At 36.9% G+C, this 15,211-nt stretch overlaps 1 protein-coding gene across 2 annotated transcripts in view; it reads right to left on the reverse strand.

Annotated features, from left to right (window-relative positions):
- Positions 1-2,080: 2,080 nt before the first annotated feature.
- The window catches only part of LOC121374245 (zinc finger protein GLIS3-like), a 76,678-nt gene continuing 63,547 nt past the window's right edge, over positions 2,081-15,211 (reverse strand). For both annotated transcript variants that reach the window (XM_041501262.1, XM_041501263.1), the window contains 5 exons: positions 11,653-11,803; positions 10,746-11,062; positions 8,346-8,554; positions 6,515-6,633; positions 2,081-4,125 (listed from right to left, as the gene is read on the reverse strand). In XM_041501262.1, the coding sequence (XP_041357196.1) occupies positions 3,296-4,125; positions 6,515-6,633; positions 8,346-8,554; positions 10,746-11,062; positions 11,653-11,776 (1,599 nt within the window). In that variant the 5' untranslated portion in view covers positions 11,777-11,803 and the 3' untranslated portion in view covers positions 2,081-3,295. The remainder of the gene's footprint in view (positions 4,126-6,514; positions 6,634-8,345; positions 8,555-10,745; positions 11,063-11,652; positions 11,804-15,211) is intronic.

Here is a 15,211-nt window from a genome sequence, read left to right on the forward strand (position 1 = left end):
TCTTCACCCCTGTATTGGAAATGAGCTTTACTCTATACAATTTGATGATAATTGCAAAGAAAGTTATTTCCATAAATGTTTCTTGAATTTTTTTTTACAAGAGTTGTTATGGGTTTAAAAGTTAATAATATGTTTTTATATGAGTTTTAGCATTATACAGTACGTAGTTATATACCAATTCATTGGTTCCATTTTGCTGCAAATGGAATATAGCAAAAACAGTCACTGGCTTAGCTAAGGGACCATACCCAGGAATGTCAACCGAACAAGCTGAGTGATATAAATTAAGATTGATTATGGGTAATAAATAGGATATTAAACTCGCTACCATTACGTATCATGTCCCTCGTGAAATAATTTTCATTGTGATTCAATAAAGCTCGTGACAACTGAAAATGATTTCATTTGAGACTTAAACATGATACGAAATGGAAGCTAGTTTACTATCCTATAATTATGTACATGTATTACCGTCTCATAATCTACCATCTTAATGGATACTGTCTGTGTTTGTTTTAGGTTTTTTGTTTTGTTTTTTAATGGGGATAAATAATATTTGGATGAAAATATTGAGTCAAGTCATATTACCACGTAACTATGGTATGTCTTCTAACTATAGAAAATATACAATGATTCATTTGCCAATGTACAATTTGTTTTGTGGGCCTCTCATTACAAAACCATTAAAACTGCATACAAAACATCACTTCTTTTTAAGTTCACGTACACACATGAAAATAAACACAGTAACCCATGTACCGGTTACCACAAAATACAGACCTGGGCTTCCATGTCACAAAGATTTCTCAAGTTAGTTTAAAAGTGCAGACCCTAGTGTCAGCCTAGCCATGATACGGTTACAGCAGAGAGAAGCTAAAATATGTCATGTTTAAACGTGGAAATATCAGCTAAAAATATCTACAGCTTGTCCCAATAACCATTACTTCTCAGACGAAAGTGCATTTTTAGAATTGTGAAAAATGCATTTTGGGATATTACAAAAACCTGGATGACCAGAACCACTTCAAGTGTATGAAAATGAATATTCTAAATAATAAAATGTCAATACTTCTGACGTAAAAGGTCAAAATGGCTTTTAAAATGGTGCTTAAAAACTAGGGTCCGTTGTCATTTTGTTCTGCATTGCCATACTATAAGTCTAAAAACAATTTTTTTTTTTTTTTTAACTCTTAATTTAGTGTAAATAGCTTAAAACAACAAAATAATAAGGCAGTACCAAATCCTTCCCGACTTTTAATGAGCTGGTCTGTCACGTGGTCTGCTGACGTCAGAGACGCTACTGCCAGCCAGAGGAAGTGAGAAGCCAGTTCGTACGCGTGTGTTAGTTTCACTTTAATTTCCGCGATTATTTCTGAATGGCAAAATGGTGGGAAGAAAACTTTTACCTGGACATACAGCCGTACCAGTTCGAGCCTTTGGCCCACGAACGAGCTGTTGAGAGCGAAGATGAAAGTGATAGCGAGCACGAAACCAACGACGGTATGGAAAACCGTGTTGGAAACATAAACTGGTAGAAATTATTATTAATTTTTTTTTAATGACGTTCTTATTAACTACTTATTTCTACAAGGCCATGTATGTCATGTATATTTTCTTGCAGTAAATTATCGTATTTCTATAAAAAAAAAGAAATGTACTGTTTTTCCACAATCTTGTAATGGGATGTCAGAAATTTTCGCTTAGAATGCATTTTGCGAAAATACAATGTATGGCGATATGTTTTACGGTACAGGATCGTGCTATTTGGACATGGGATTTAATTTGTTTTATTTAGGGGAGGGTTTTTAGCCAAAAAACAAGTACCCATATATATATATATATATATATATATATATATATATATATATATATATATATATATATATATATATATTATAAATACGTTTGCTGGTTGTAAAACTATTTGGTGGAAGTCATTTGGCTAGGGCCTAATGAATGTTTTACCTCGGCATTGCGTCTTTTCTGAAAAGCGGACCTAGGGCGGCGAATCGGCATCTCTACCGAATTTTCAACAAACTCCCTGTTGGTAAATACAGTCGGGACAGCAGTGCCTTTTTAACGAGATTCTTGCATTGCTGTATCCCATCTTAGCCATTTCAACCGGGTCCCGAGCGAAAGCATCCTTTTCGAAATGTGCCGAACACAACCGACTTGTACATTTTGGTGTCCATCCCTTCTCACCTCTCTGACACCGATGGATCCAAATGTTCCTTCTAGAATCACCTTCCGGCGGAAACCTAAAAAAGCTGATTCCTGATCCCTTTTTTGATTGGTTTTGACATCCCCATGCCACACAATAAACCATATTATAAAGGATAATTCCGTAATTTAACTCAGTGTTGTTCGAAGAAAGCACGCTTTTGTAATGGCAAACAATAGGCTACTGAATAGCGGTTCACGGTTGGACAGCGTCTCTGACGTCATCACGGAAATTGCCGATCTTTGCCGGTAAAATATGCATATTTCCCAACGATGTCAGAATTACGAATTGTACTGCTTTTAAGTTGTGAAATAATTTTTATATATTTTGTAAATTATTTTTTTAGTCATATTTGGCATCATATATTTACACAGTTACAATATTTAGACGCTGTTCACAAATCCTTTAAGTAAAACTGTATTGTACTTGCAAGTCTTCTCACATGGCACTGTGAGATTGCAACACTGCAAGAGTTTATTGAATTAGTCCTCTGATAACCTATAGGTTATGTCATATTTATAAAGTTTACACTTCCTATGATTGTTACCATTAAGTCCTACAGTAAACTGATTATGAGTACGAAATGTCAAAGTCAAGAACAAATTTCTGTGATTTTATACTGAAACAAAGCAAGTGAATGTAACAAAAAATTGTCCATTTGAGAATTTTGTCAAGAACAAAGTACCATTCATGACTGTTTTCAACATCTTTCAATGTCTGACTAAATTAAACAAAAACATATATCATTCAAAAGCAACCAAAATCTATTTAGCAGTTCTTCTCGACTTATTTCAATGTTTGACTCAAACAAAAACATATATCATTCAAAAGCAACCAAAATCTATTGAGCATATCTTGAGAAGGCACAATATTATCAACCTTCAAAATTCACATTGTCTTTCATCACCAATTTAACAGAGATAACGGCAAAGTAAATACCCTATGATAAAAATGCCATCAAAGATCAATTATGCAATAATGTTTTACAATAGCACTGTTGATGGCTGTCATGAATTTCAAGGGCTGAATTTTTATGTAAGTTTATCAGGTGTCTCTCTTTTTTCGTTTTTTGTTTCAATGTGGCAGAAGGCAGCAAGAAAAGTCATGGCTGACTGGTTTGGATGAGTATGGACCGTTTAGAAGCACTGAACTCCAGGACATGGCGGGAAATGAGCTCTTTGCTGGGTCACCCATGGAATGATTGGACAGATCAAGGAGACCATTCTTAAGGTCTCTCTGCAAGAATTTCTGCTTCACAGAGTTTGCGCAACTGACTGGTGTGTTCAGTGAACCAGGTACGTCAGAGTCTGGCGAATCGGCTTGTGGACTCCGTGAAAGATCCAACGGCGCATCCTGAGATCTCTCGTTCTCCATCATCGCACAACCACCTACACCACACATACTTTGTTCAATTTTCAGAACAGGCATGGGAAGCGGAGTCACTGCCCTTGGTAAAATGTCTGCCACATGGGATGAAACCATGGAAACAGCACCATGGAGAATGTGTGGAGGCAGAAGAGAGTTAGACTGTGTGGCTGTCTGTAGTCCAGGCATGGGGAAGATGTCGTTTCGCATCGGGATGAATTGTGGCGACGGTGATGGATGCAACATGCCACCATTTGGACTGAGATTAATAAACCCTGATGAAAGGGAATGAGAAACAGGTGTCGAGGGTTGGCAAGGGCGAGGGGTTGCAGGCTGCAAAACCTCCCCGCGGTAGTAGTGGCCGTGTGTGCGCACGTGTTTACGAAGCGAACTCGGATCCGTGTACCGTTTACTACATCCTGGCATTTTACACAAGTAGGGCTTCTCTTCTTGGTGAGTGCGAACATGCTTGAAGCGGTCACTTGAATTGGAGTACGCCTTGTTGCAACCCTCAAATGGACACACATAAGGCTTTTCTCCTGTAACAAGAAAGTAAAAAGACAAATGCTGTGGTTAGTATAATTGAATCTGCACATTTTTACTACACAATGTTATTTAAGATGTTTTCTTTCTTTGAAGGGCAGGATTTAGCTCAGTCGGTTGAGTGCTCGCTTGAGGTGCTTGCGTCGCAGGATCGAACCACCTCTGTGGATCCATTCAACTGATTGGGTTTTTTTTCCTTCCAACCAGTGCACCACAACTGGTCAAAGGTTTTTCTGTCTGTGGGAAATTGCATATAAAATATTCCTTGCTACATTAGGACTAAGTGTCAGAATTACCATATGTTTCACATCCAATGGCCAATCAATGTGCTCTAGTGGTTTCGTTAAACAAAACAAACAAACTTTAAAAACTTTTTCTTTGATTAACTTGTTTTCATTTTTCTTTAAATTTACCATAGTACTCAAAGTTAAGTCTTTTATAAAATCTTGATGATCTAGATTGTTTTCAAGCTGTAGTTTCAAGATAAAAACAGACACAGACAGACACATGGAAGGCCAACACATTTCACCTTTTCCAAATGTTTTTCAAAAATATATAAACCCACTGCTAACTAGTCCATTGGACGTTACCCGACCTTTGAATTTAACAACAGCTAACATAATTCTTCTTTTTCAATGTTTTTCACCTTTTAAGATAATATATATATATATATATATATATATATATATATATATATATATATATATATATATATATTATATATATATATATATATATCATTTGTTTAAAAAGCTAAAAGTTAAAGTTAGTTTGATTAATGACATCATCAAGTGTTAGATGCCAAACATTTGATAATCCTGATGTAGCATACGTCTTATAGGAAACCCACTACTTGTTTTATTAGCCGCAAGACATCTTATATATGCACCTACTCACAGACTGGACAGCACATACCAGGTCCTTTGATATACCTGTTTGGGATGGGGGGTAAACAATCAGAGAGTCAAGTGCGTGTATCAAGGGAAATGTTAAAGTATGTTTTGTTTAACAACAACAATACTAGAGCACAATGATTTTATTAATCACTGGCTGCTAGATGTCATTATCAGTCTTTGTGGAAACCTGCTATATTTTTCAATTACCAGCAAGGAATCTGTTATATGCAGCACTTTCCCATAAGCAGGACAGCACATACAACCTTTGATATACCAGTGATGAGGCACTGGTTGAGACAGGAAACACCCAATAAGAGGATGCAACCACTGAGGAGGTTTAATATACCGATGTCAAAATCACGAGATGATATTACATGTTTTTATTTCTATAAAAATCACCATTTGTTTAATGACACTACTATAGCACATCGATTTATTTATCATCAGCTATTTGGTCATTCTGACATATAGTCTTAAGAGAGGAAACCTGCTACATTTAAATTATTGAAAACCCTGCATTAAAATGCTTTTTGGTTACAATTTAAAAGGACAAAGATAGTGACATAATTCATGCTATTTTCTCCCATCTGCAGCTGTGTACAAAAGAGCTAAAAATTATCCACAATGACATTATGTATAAACAACAAAGTCATCCTTGTTTTCCAGTAAAGTTTGGAACATTTAGCATAGGGATTTCGGTAGATGCTTTGCGGTACTTACATGAAAGCAAAAGTAGGAATATCACTTTTCACTTGTTATTGGGAATACAAAATATACAGTGAAATAGAATTAAACCATACAGTTTACAGTTAACAGGTTTATTATCAAGTTAACCTTTATTACAGTTCACAGTTAACAGGTTTATTATCAAGTTAACCTTTATTACAGTTCACAGTTAACAGGTTTATTATAAAGTTAACCTTTATTACAGTTCACAGTTAACAGGTTTATTATCAAGTTAACCTTTAACAGTTCACAGTTTTATTATTATCAAGTTAACCTTTATTACAGTTCACAGTTAACAGGTTTATTATCAAGTTAACCTTTATTACAGTTCACAGTTAACAGGTTTATTATCAAGTTAACCTTCATTACAGTTCACAGTTAACAGGTTTATTATCAAGTTAACCTTTATTACAGTTCACAGTTGTTCTCTACAACCACATTATAAATTTCAACTGACATAATCCATGTGACTGCTGTGACTGTATTCGTCAACTGCAGTTCAACCCTTGCCTTTAACAGACAACCATTGGGTAAATTGTGATTCAGGGATGTGATATCCAAACCCATATAAAAATAAAAACTGAAATGATCTTTAAAAAGTTTAAAACTCAATACTACAATTAGATAAAGAGAATTGTTCAACATTTCAGATCAAATGTAATCTTCTTTGTGTAAACTACAAAATAAAAATTAGAAAAAAAGCCCTCCAATATTAAGCTGAAAATGACTCGATTCCCGAAGATTGCTATTGTTGTTAACAAACCTGTGTGAGAGCGGTTGTGTATCTTGAGGTTTTCGAGCCGCGAGAAACACTTTCCACACATGCCGCACCGGTGAGGCTTCTCGTTGGTGTGTGTGCGGATATGAATCAACATCTTGTATCTGTAACGAGTCACAAGAATTACATCAATATTGTCTCCATGAGAGAAAAGTCGATGGAGAGTTTCTGAACACTATAACATATAAAACGGATCTTATTCTTCAATGTACATGTATTTACCAGTAATCATGTGCAGTTATTGATATATACTTGTGGAAAAAAAATAAGGGAAGATTTTTCAACAGACAGAACAGCACATACCACAGATTTTGATATACCAGTTGTGGGGAACTGGCTGGGAAGGGAAAATATTTAGTGGGTTAACTGAGGATAGAAAAGGAAAAAAAACCCAAACATGAGACTGGTCTGGCATGCCTACTGACAACAGCACATACCACAGCCTTTGGGGCACTATTTGGGATGCCGAAAAACCCCAATAGTTCCTTCGAGGAACCTAGCATTAAACCTCGACATTCTCACTGACAGGACAGCAAATACCACAGTCTTTGATACACCAATGAATATAGGTGTACTGGTTGGAACTGAAAAAAAACCCAGTGGTTCCACCAAGGATAGAAAAATTAACATTAAAAAACCCCAACATGGCATCAAAATGTGGCATTCCCACAGACAGGACAGCCTTTAAAACACCATACACTGGGCACTGGCAACGAGGGGTAATTAAAAACCTGCTAAGGCTAGTAATAAAAAAACCTGTCACTGACCTGGCATTGAAACCCTTGCCGAGATGGGGACAGCCAAGTGTAGTGATTAAAACCCTGTCACTGACCTGGCATTGAAACCCTTGCCGAGACGGGGACAGCCATGTGTAGTAATTAAAACCCTGTCACTGACCTGGCATTGAAACCCTTGCCGAGACGGGGACAGCCAAGTGTAGTAATTAAAACCCTGTCACTGACCTGGCATTGAAACCCTTGCCGACACGGGGACAGCCAAGTGTAGTAATAAAAAAAACCTGTCACTGACCTGGCATTGAAACCCTTGCCGACACGGGGACAGCCAAGTGTAGTAATAAAAAAAACCTGTCACTGACCTGGCATTGAAACCCTTGCCGACACGGGGACAGCCAAGTGTAGTAATAAAAAAAAACCTGTCACTGATCTGGCATTGAAACCCTTGCCGACACGGGGACAGCCAAGTGTAGTAATAAAAAAAACCTGTCACTGACCTGGCATTGAAACCCTTGCCGAGACGGGGACAGCCAAGTGTAGTAATTAAAACCCTGTCACTGACCTGGCATTGAAACCCTTGCCGAGACGGGGACAGCCAAGTGTAGTAATTAAAACCCTGTCACTGACCTGGCATTGAAACCCTTGCCGAGACGGGGACAGCCAAGTGTAGTAATTAAAACCCTGTCACTGACCTGGCATTGAAACCCTTGCCGAGACGAGGACAGCCAAGTGTAGTAATTAAAACCCTGTCACTGACCTGGCATTGAAACCCTTGCCGAGACGGGGACAGCCAAGTTTAGTAATTAAAACCCTGTCACTGACCTGGCATTGAAACCCTTGCCGAGACGGGGACAGCCAAGTGTAGTAATTAAAACCCTGTCACTGACCTGGCATTGAAACCCTTGCCGAGACGAGGACAGCCAAGTGTAGTAATTAAAACCCTGTCACTGACCTGGCATTGAAACCCTTGCCGAGACGGGGACAGCCAAGTTTAGTAATTAAAACCCTGTCACTGACCTGGCATTGAAACCCTTGCCGAGACGGGGACAGCCAAGTGTAGTAATTAAAACCCTGTCACTGACCTGGCATTGAAACCCTTGCCGAGACGGGGACAGCCGGTCCACTTGCACTGGTAGTCGATGTCAGGCCGCTCCACCTTGACGTGGTCGTCATTGACGTGCACCACCAGGGCGTCAATGTTGTAGAACGTCTGGCCGCAGCGCATCCACAGACACTCGTAACAGCCAGGCTTGGCCGTCATGGCTGTCTTCGCCGGTTCCTCAGGGCACAGCTGAATTGGTAAGAAATGGTCAAGTTAGCTCCCAAACATGTTTCAAATTAATAGACTTTTTAACATTGGAAATACTGTAAACTGTGTAAAAAAATGCATGCATATAAATTCTGTGATGTCTGCCCATTGCCGTTCAAATGTAGTTATATGTATTGCATATTCCATTGCAGTTACATGTATTGCATATTCCATTGCAGTTACATGTATTGCATATTCCATTGCAGTTATATGTATTGCATATTCCATTGCAGTTACATGTATTGCATATTCCATTGCAGTTACATGTATTGCATATTCCATTGCAGTTACATGTATTGCATATTCCATTGCAGTTATATGTATTGCATATTCCATTGCAGTTACATGTATTGCATATTCCATTGCAGTTATATGTATTGCATATTCCATTGCAGTTACATGTATTGCATATTCCATTGCAGTTATATGTATTGCATATTCCATTGCAGTTACATGTATTGCATATTCCATTGCAGTTACATGTATTGCATATTCCATTGCAGTTACATGTATTGCATATTCCATTGCAGTTACATGTATTGCATATTCCATTGCAGTTACATGTATTGCATATTCCATTGCAGTTATATGTATTGCATATTCCATTGCAGTTACATGTATTGCATATTCCATTGTAGTTATATGTATTGCATATTCCAGTATATGTATTGCATATTCCATTGCAGTTACATGTATTGCATATTCCATTGCAGTTATATGTATTGCATATTCCATTGCAGTTACATGTATTGCATATTCCATTGCAGTTACATGTATTGCATATTCCATTGCAGTTACATGTATTGCATATTCCATTGCAGTTACATGTATTGCATATTCCATTGCAGTTACATGTATTGCATATTCCATTGCAGTTACATGTATTGCATATTCCATTGCAGTTACATGTATTGCATATTCCATTGCAGTTACATGTATTGCATATTCCATTGCAGTTATATGTATTGCATATTCCATTGCAGTTACATGTATTGCATATTCCATTTTCCATTGCAGTTACATGTATTGCATATTCCATTGCAGTTACATGTATTGCATATTCCATTGTAGTTATATGTATTGCATATTCCAGTATATGTATTGCATATTCCATTGCAGTTACATGTATTGCATATTCCATTGCAGTTATATGTATTGCATATTCCATTGCAGTTACATGTATTGCATATTCCATTGTAGTTACATGTATTGCATATTCCATTGCAGTTACATGTATTGCATATTCCATTGCAGTTACATGTATTGCATATTCCATTGCAGTTACATGTATTGCATATTCCATTGCAGTTACATGTATTGCATATTCCATTGCAGTTACATGTATTGCATATTCCATTGCAGTTATATGTATTGCATATTCCATTGCAGTTACATGTATTGCATATTCCATTGCAGTTATATGTATTGCATATTCCATTGCAGTTACATGTATTGCATATTCTATTGCAGTTACATGTATTGCATATTCCATTGGTTATATGTATTGCATATTCCATTGCAGTTACATGTATTGCATATTCTATTGCAGTTATATGTATTGCATATTCCATTGCAGTTATATGTATTGCATATTCCATTAGTTATATGTATTGCATATTCCATTTCAGTTATATGTATTGCATATTCCATTGTAGTTATATGTATTGCATATTCCAGTATATGTATTGCATATTCCATTGCAGTTATATGTATTGCATATTCCATTGCAGTTATATGTATTGCATATTCCATTGCAGTTATATGTATTGCATATTCCATTGTAGTTATATGTATTGCATATTCCATTGCAGTTATATATATTGCATATTCCATTGGTTATATATATTGCATATTCCATTGTAGTTATATATATTGCATATTCCATTGGTTATATATATTGCATTTATTAATGGTTGTGTGTGAAATTTATGCTTTACACTAATGTACGTTGCAATATTAATCCAGTTAATGGTACTAAATTGCATTCGTTGCTTAGAGTATATTTAATGTGTTTCTGGTTATCTTAATGTTTGCAGTAGATCAAAGTGGATTTTATCTGTTAACAATCTTTATCTTCTTTTATAATCTATATCAATTAATCACACCCCTTAGGTGTTTTTTCACGACAAGGTTTGTACGTGCACCCATTGAACTATACCTATGTAAAACCCACCTGAGAAGATGATCCCCCATTTGCCATTTCTGATGGGTGCGGAATCATACTGGGCATCAGCGCTGATGACGACAGCATCATGGGATCAGGCAAGCTGTACGTAGGTGTTGAAAACGTCAGCGGCATTGTGCAGGACTGCATTAAGCTCGTTGGCGTTGTCTCCTTTGACTCCTGGGAAAAGACACCATCGGAGTTGGGACAGGACGTACAGAAGACCATCAGAGAGAGACAGTTGTATACGTCAGGACACGGGGGACACATCAACGCTTTGGAATCGAGCGGTGGCGCCAGAAACGTCTTACTTGAATCAGCAACATCTGCTGACAGAACACAGATAATAAAGTTAAAGTTACAACATCTGCTGACAGAACACAGATAATAAAGTTAAAGTTACAACATCTGCTGACAGAACACAGATAATAAAGTTAGTTATATCTGCTGACAGAACACAGACAATTTTGAAAATATGCTACATTTGCCACAGTCACTTATGACAGATTTACGACATACTGTAGCTAAGATGTCTTTGAAAATACAGGCGGTGAAGTATTAATCTAGCTTTAGCTAAGATGTGTTTGAAAATATGGGCGGTGAAGTATGAATCTAGCTTTAGCTATGATGTGTTTGAAAATACGGGCAGTGAAGTATGAATTTAGCTTTAGCTAAGATGTATTTTAGAGCAGTTTGGAATTAAAATATAACACAATCACAAACTAAATAGCAGATGAGATAATTGTCAATAAATCTGTCTCTTGAAAAATTACCTGCAACCTTTTGTTGCAGTTTTAGCAGACCTGTGAATTTCTATGTTGTATGTAGGTCTAAAAACATTTACTGCTTTTCGGTTCTTTCCCGCTACTACAATGTATTTGAAGCCCTGCACTAAACATGTATTTCTTTAATTGACCTTTGTGGGCAATGGTATCTCCAGTATTATGGCCCCTGCTCTCCCTCTCGGTTCCACCCTCTGTCACTGGTGCATCCCTTCTCGCATTATCTTCTTTCTTTTGCTCTTCAGCTTGTCGTAACATTCTTTGGAAAACAGCATTTGTGTGAATCTAATAATACACAAACACATACCAAAATATATACATGTACTATCAAAAGATCAGCATTTGTGTGAATCTAACAATACACACACCAAAATATATACTATCAAAAGATTGGCATTTGTGTGAATCTAATAAAACACACACACCAAAATATACACCATCAAAAGATTGGCATTTGTGTGAATCTTTTTTTTAATTCTTTTTTTTATTATTCACAGAACCCCCGTTTACACTTGTATTCATGACAACCAGGGGGAAGAAGTGATGGATATTTTAACACATGAATGTATTATAATTAATACATTATTCTTACATTTATTGCACAAAATTAGAGAGAGCGAGCGAGAGAGAGAGACAGAGAGAGAGAGATATTATTTTACCATCCCTCTGAACACAAAACACACACGTATTAATAAACAAAATATTATTAAGGACACTTGGTAATTGATCAAGATCACGTGGCAAATGAGCGAGATCAAACTCAAAAGCTATTAGTCAAGACTATGTTTTTCACATTTCTTTCTTATAGATTTACAAAATTCAAGTGACATCCCACAAGTATTTAACAGAAAAATAAATTGAAAAAACATCGGTAACATATTTTCAATGGAAGCAAATCTTTTGTAGGAACTATTGACCTTTGACCAGCTAATTTCAGAGGAATGAGACTAAATCAAAATTACTATCAAAATGGAACCATTTTCGTGTTGTGGGGTGGAGTTTTTATGGGGGGTTTTGGGGGGGTTGGGTTGGTTTTGGGGTTTTCTTATTTATTCCTTTATTTTATTTATTACTTTTGTTTTGGGTGGGTGGGTGGGTGGGTGTATTTGTTTTTGCATTGTTATAGTCCAAACACCCATTATTAAATGTTGAATAATGTAAACAACACGTTTGTAATGACGTTTTAGCCATATATTTAATTTTGTGCTTTCATTTAAGCCAGATAGCCATAGCATCGTTTGAGCCAACACTAGGTTCCATTTTGTCCAGTTTGGTTCAGTTTTCATTTAGGGCCATTTTGATACGTTTTTAATTTCGCTATAACCTGTTTCTGGAATATTGCACTTGCATAGTTTGTAGGCCTGAAGTAGTCTATTGGCAATATGCCATTATACGGTACATGTATTATTGTGTATTTTGTCATCATTCTGAACCGTTTGTTTGAATGGTGTGGAATTCTGACATTACTGACACAAAGTCGAGGATTCAACACACAAAAAAAATTAATAATAATAAAACAAATAAATAAAATCCAGTCAGAAGCCACACACACACACACCCATATCACACACACACACACACACACACACACACACACACACACACACCCATATCACACACACACACACGATCGCCCGCCAGACTGGTAATTGCATTTTTTAATTCATCAGAATTTTTACTCTCATTTGGCGAATGGGTGAGTACTTTCTGCAGCCCTGATAATGAAGGTTTTAATAACCAATTTGAATGAAATGACAATTAGGAAGGAAGGAATGTTTTATTTTATGACAGCCTCAACACATTTTAATTCTAGTTATAATGCATTGGACATTTGGTTAAGGACCACACAGATAACAAGAGAGGAAACCCGTTGCTGCCAAACAATGGGCTACTCTTTCCGATTAGCAGCAAGGCAGGGAATGTTTTATTTTATGACAGCCTCAACACATTTTAATTCTAGTTATAATGTATCGGACATTTGGTTAAGGACCACACAGATAACAAGAAAGGAAACCCGTTGCTGCCAAACAATGGGCTACTCTTTCCGATTAGCAGCAAGGCAGGAAATCTTTTGATTTCAAAATCTTGTTGAGTGATATTTCTAGTCAATTGAAAATTTATTAATAACTACTGTTTATTAGCGATCTCTAAAACTTGCATAGCAAATCGTGACACGATACTTAACAAAATGTTCCCTGTAAGGGGTCTTTTATATACAGCATTCCACAGACAGGATAGTACATACCACGGCCTTTGTTACACCAGTTGTGTAACACTGGCTGGAATGAGAAATAGCCCAATTGTCCCACCGACGGGGATTGATCCTAGTCAGATCACTTCACAACTAGAGCTGGGCGGTATTGGTATCATGTCAATACTGATTTACCGTACCGAGCAAATCCCAAAATACCGAAATTTTGGAATTGAAAAATGTTTTACACCATTTAGTAAAGCATTAAGAATATATCTGACGAACACAAGATAAGTGAAAAGAAGACAGAGATGAGGGCCTTTTGTATGCAGTGGAATTTTATTTAAATTTATTTATTAGCATTTAAAGGCGAGTACACCAAAAATACCGCTGGATGTCGGTATCAGTACCAAATACTGTATTGATACCAAGGTAAATCACCCCCAAAATGCCAAAAACCGAAGCTAAAATTTCCATACTGCCCAGGTCTATGTACAACTAGGCTACATCCTGCCCCAAACTGACATGAAGCAGACGTCATTGCGGTCACTGAACCACGTCATTGCGGTCACTGAACCACGTCATTGTGGTCACTGAACCACGTCATTGCGGTCACTGAACCTACATTTCCAAGGGAAAATGTTGACCAATAAGCCTAGTGTGTTGTAACTCATGCACAGGTTAAAAATAATACAAGCCCATCCTCGAGTTTATAAAACTTGTAGAGCCAAGATTCAAGACTCATCCAGAGTCTGAGAATGAAACACCTTGCCAATCCATACATATATATAGTAAGCATGTGAAGTCATTAAGAGATTTGACAATGTTCTAACCATAAGCAATTGCTACAAATTATCAGACTTAAAGAAAGGAAGGAACAAAATATTTTATTTAACGATGCACTCAACACATTTTATTTATGGTTATATGGCGTCGGACATATATGGTTAAAGGAATGCTTGAGCAAGGCTTTTAGACTGGTATTCATATTCAACAATATATATAATGCACATTATTGCTTAATATCAACAAGAATAATCTTATATTTAATTAATAAAACTGTTAAATGTGACAGCTATTATACATATAACGGGCACAGCCATTTTGTACCATTCCAGTGAATGAGTCTTAGAACTAGAGAAACAAATGTACCTGGGTTTTGCGGGATGATAAAATAGGCATGCAATGCTATCTTCTGTAATAATATCCATCCCAGTAAAAGTTTGTTTTGTTTGACCATACCACTGGAGCACATTGATTAATTAATCATCGGCTATTGGATGTCAAACATTTGGTAATTCTGACTCGTAGTTATCAATGGAAACCCGCTACATTTTTTCTAATGAAGCAAGGGATCTTTTATATGCACTTTCCCACAGACAGGAAAGCACATACCACAGCCTTTGTCCAGTTGTGGTGCACTGGTTGGAACGAGAAAAAAGCACTCAACTGAATGGATCCACCGAGGTGGTTCGATCCTGTCACGCAAGCACCTCAAGTGA

The sequence above is a fragment of the Gigantopelta aegis genome, chromosome 6 (genome assembly GCF_016097555.1).
Source record: "Gigantopelta aegis isolate Gae_Host chromosome 6, Gae_host_genome, whole genome shotgun sequence".
Lineage (NCBI taxonomy): Eukaryota > Metazoa > Mollusca > Gastropoda > Neomphalida > Peltospiridae > Gigantopelta > Gigantopelta aegis.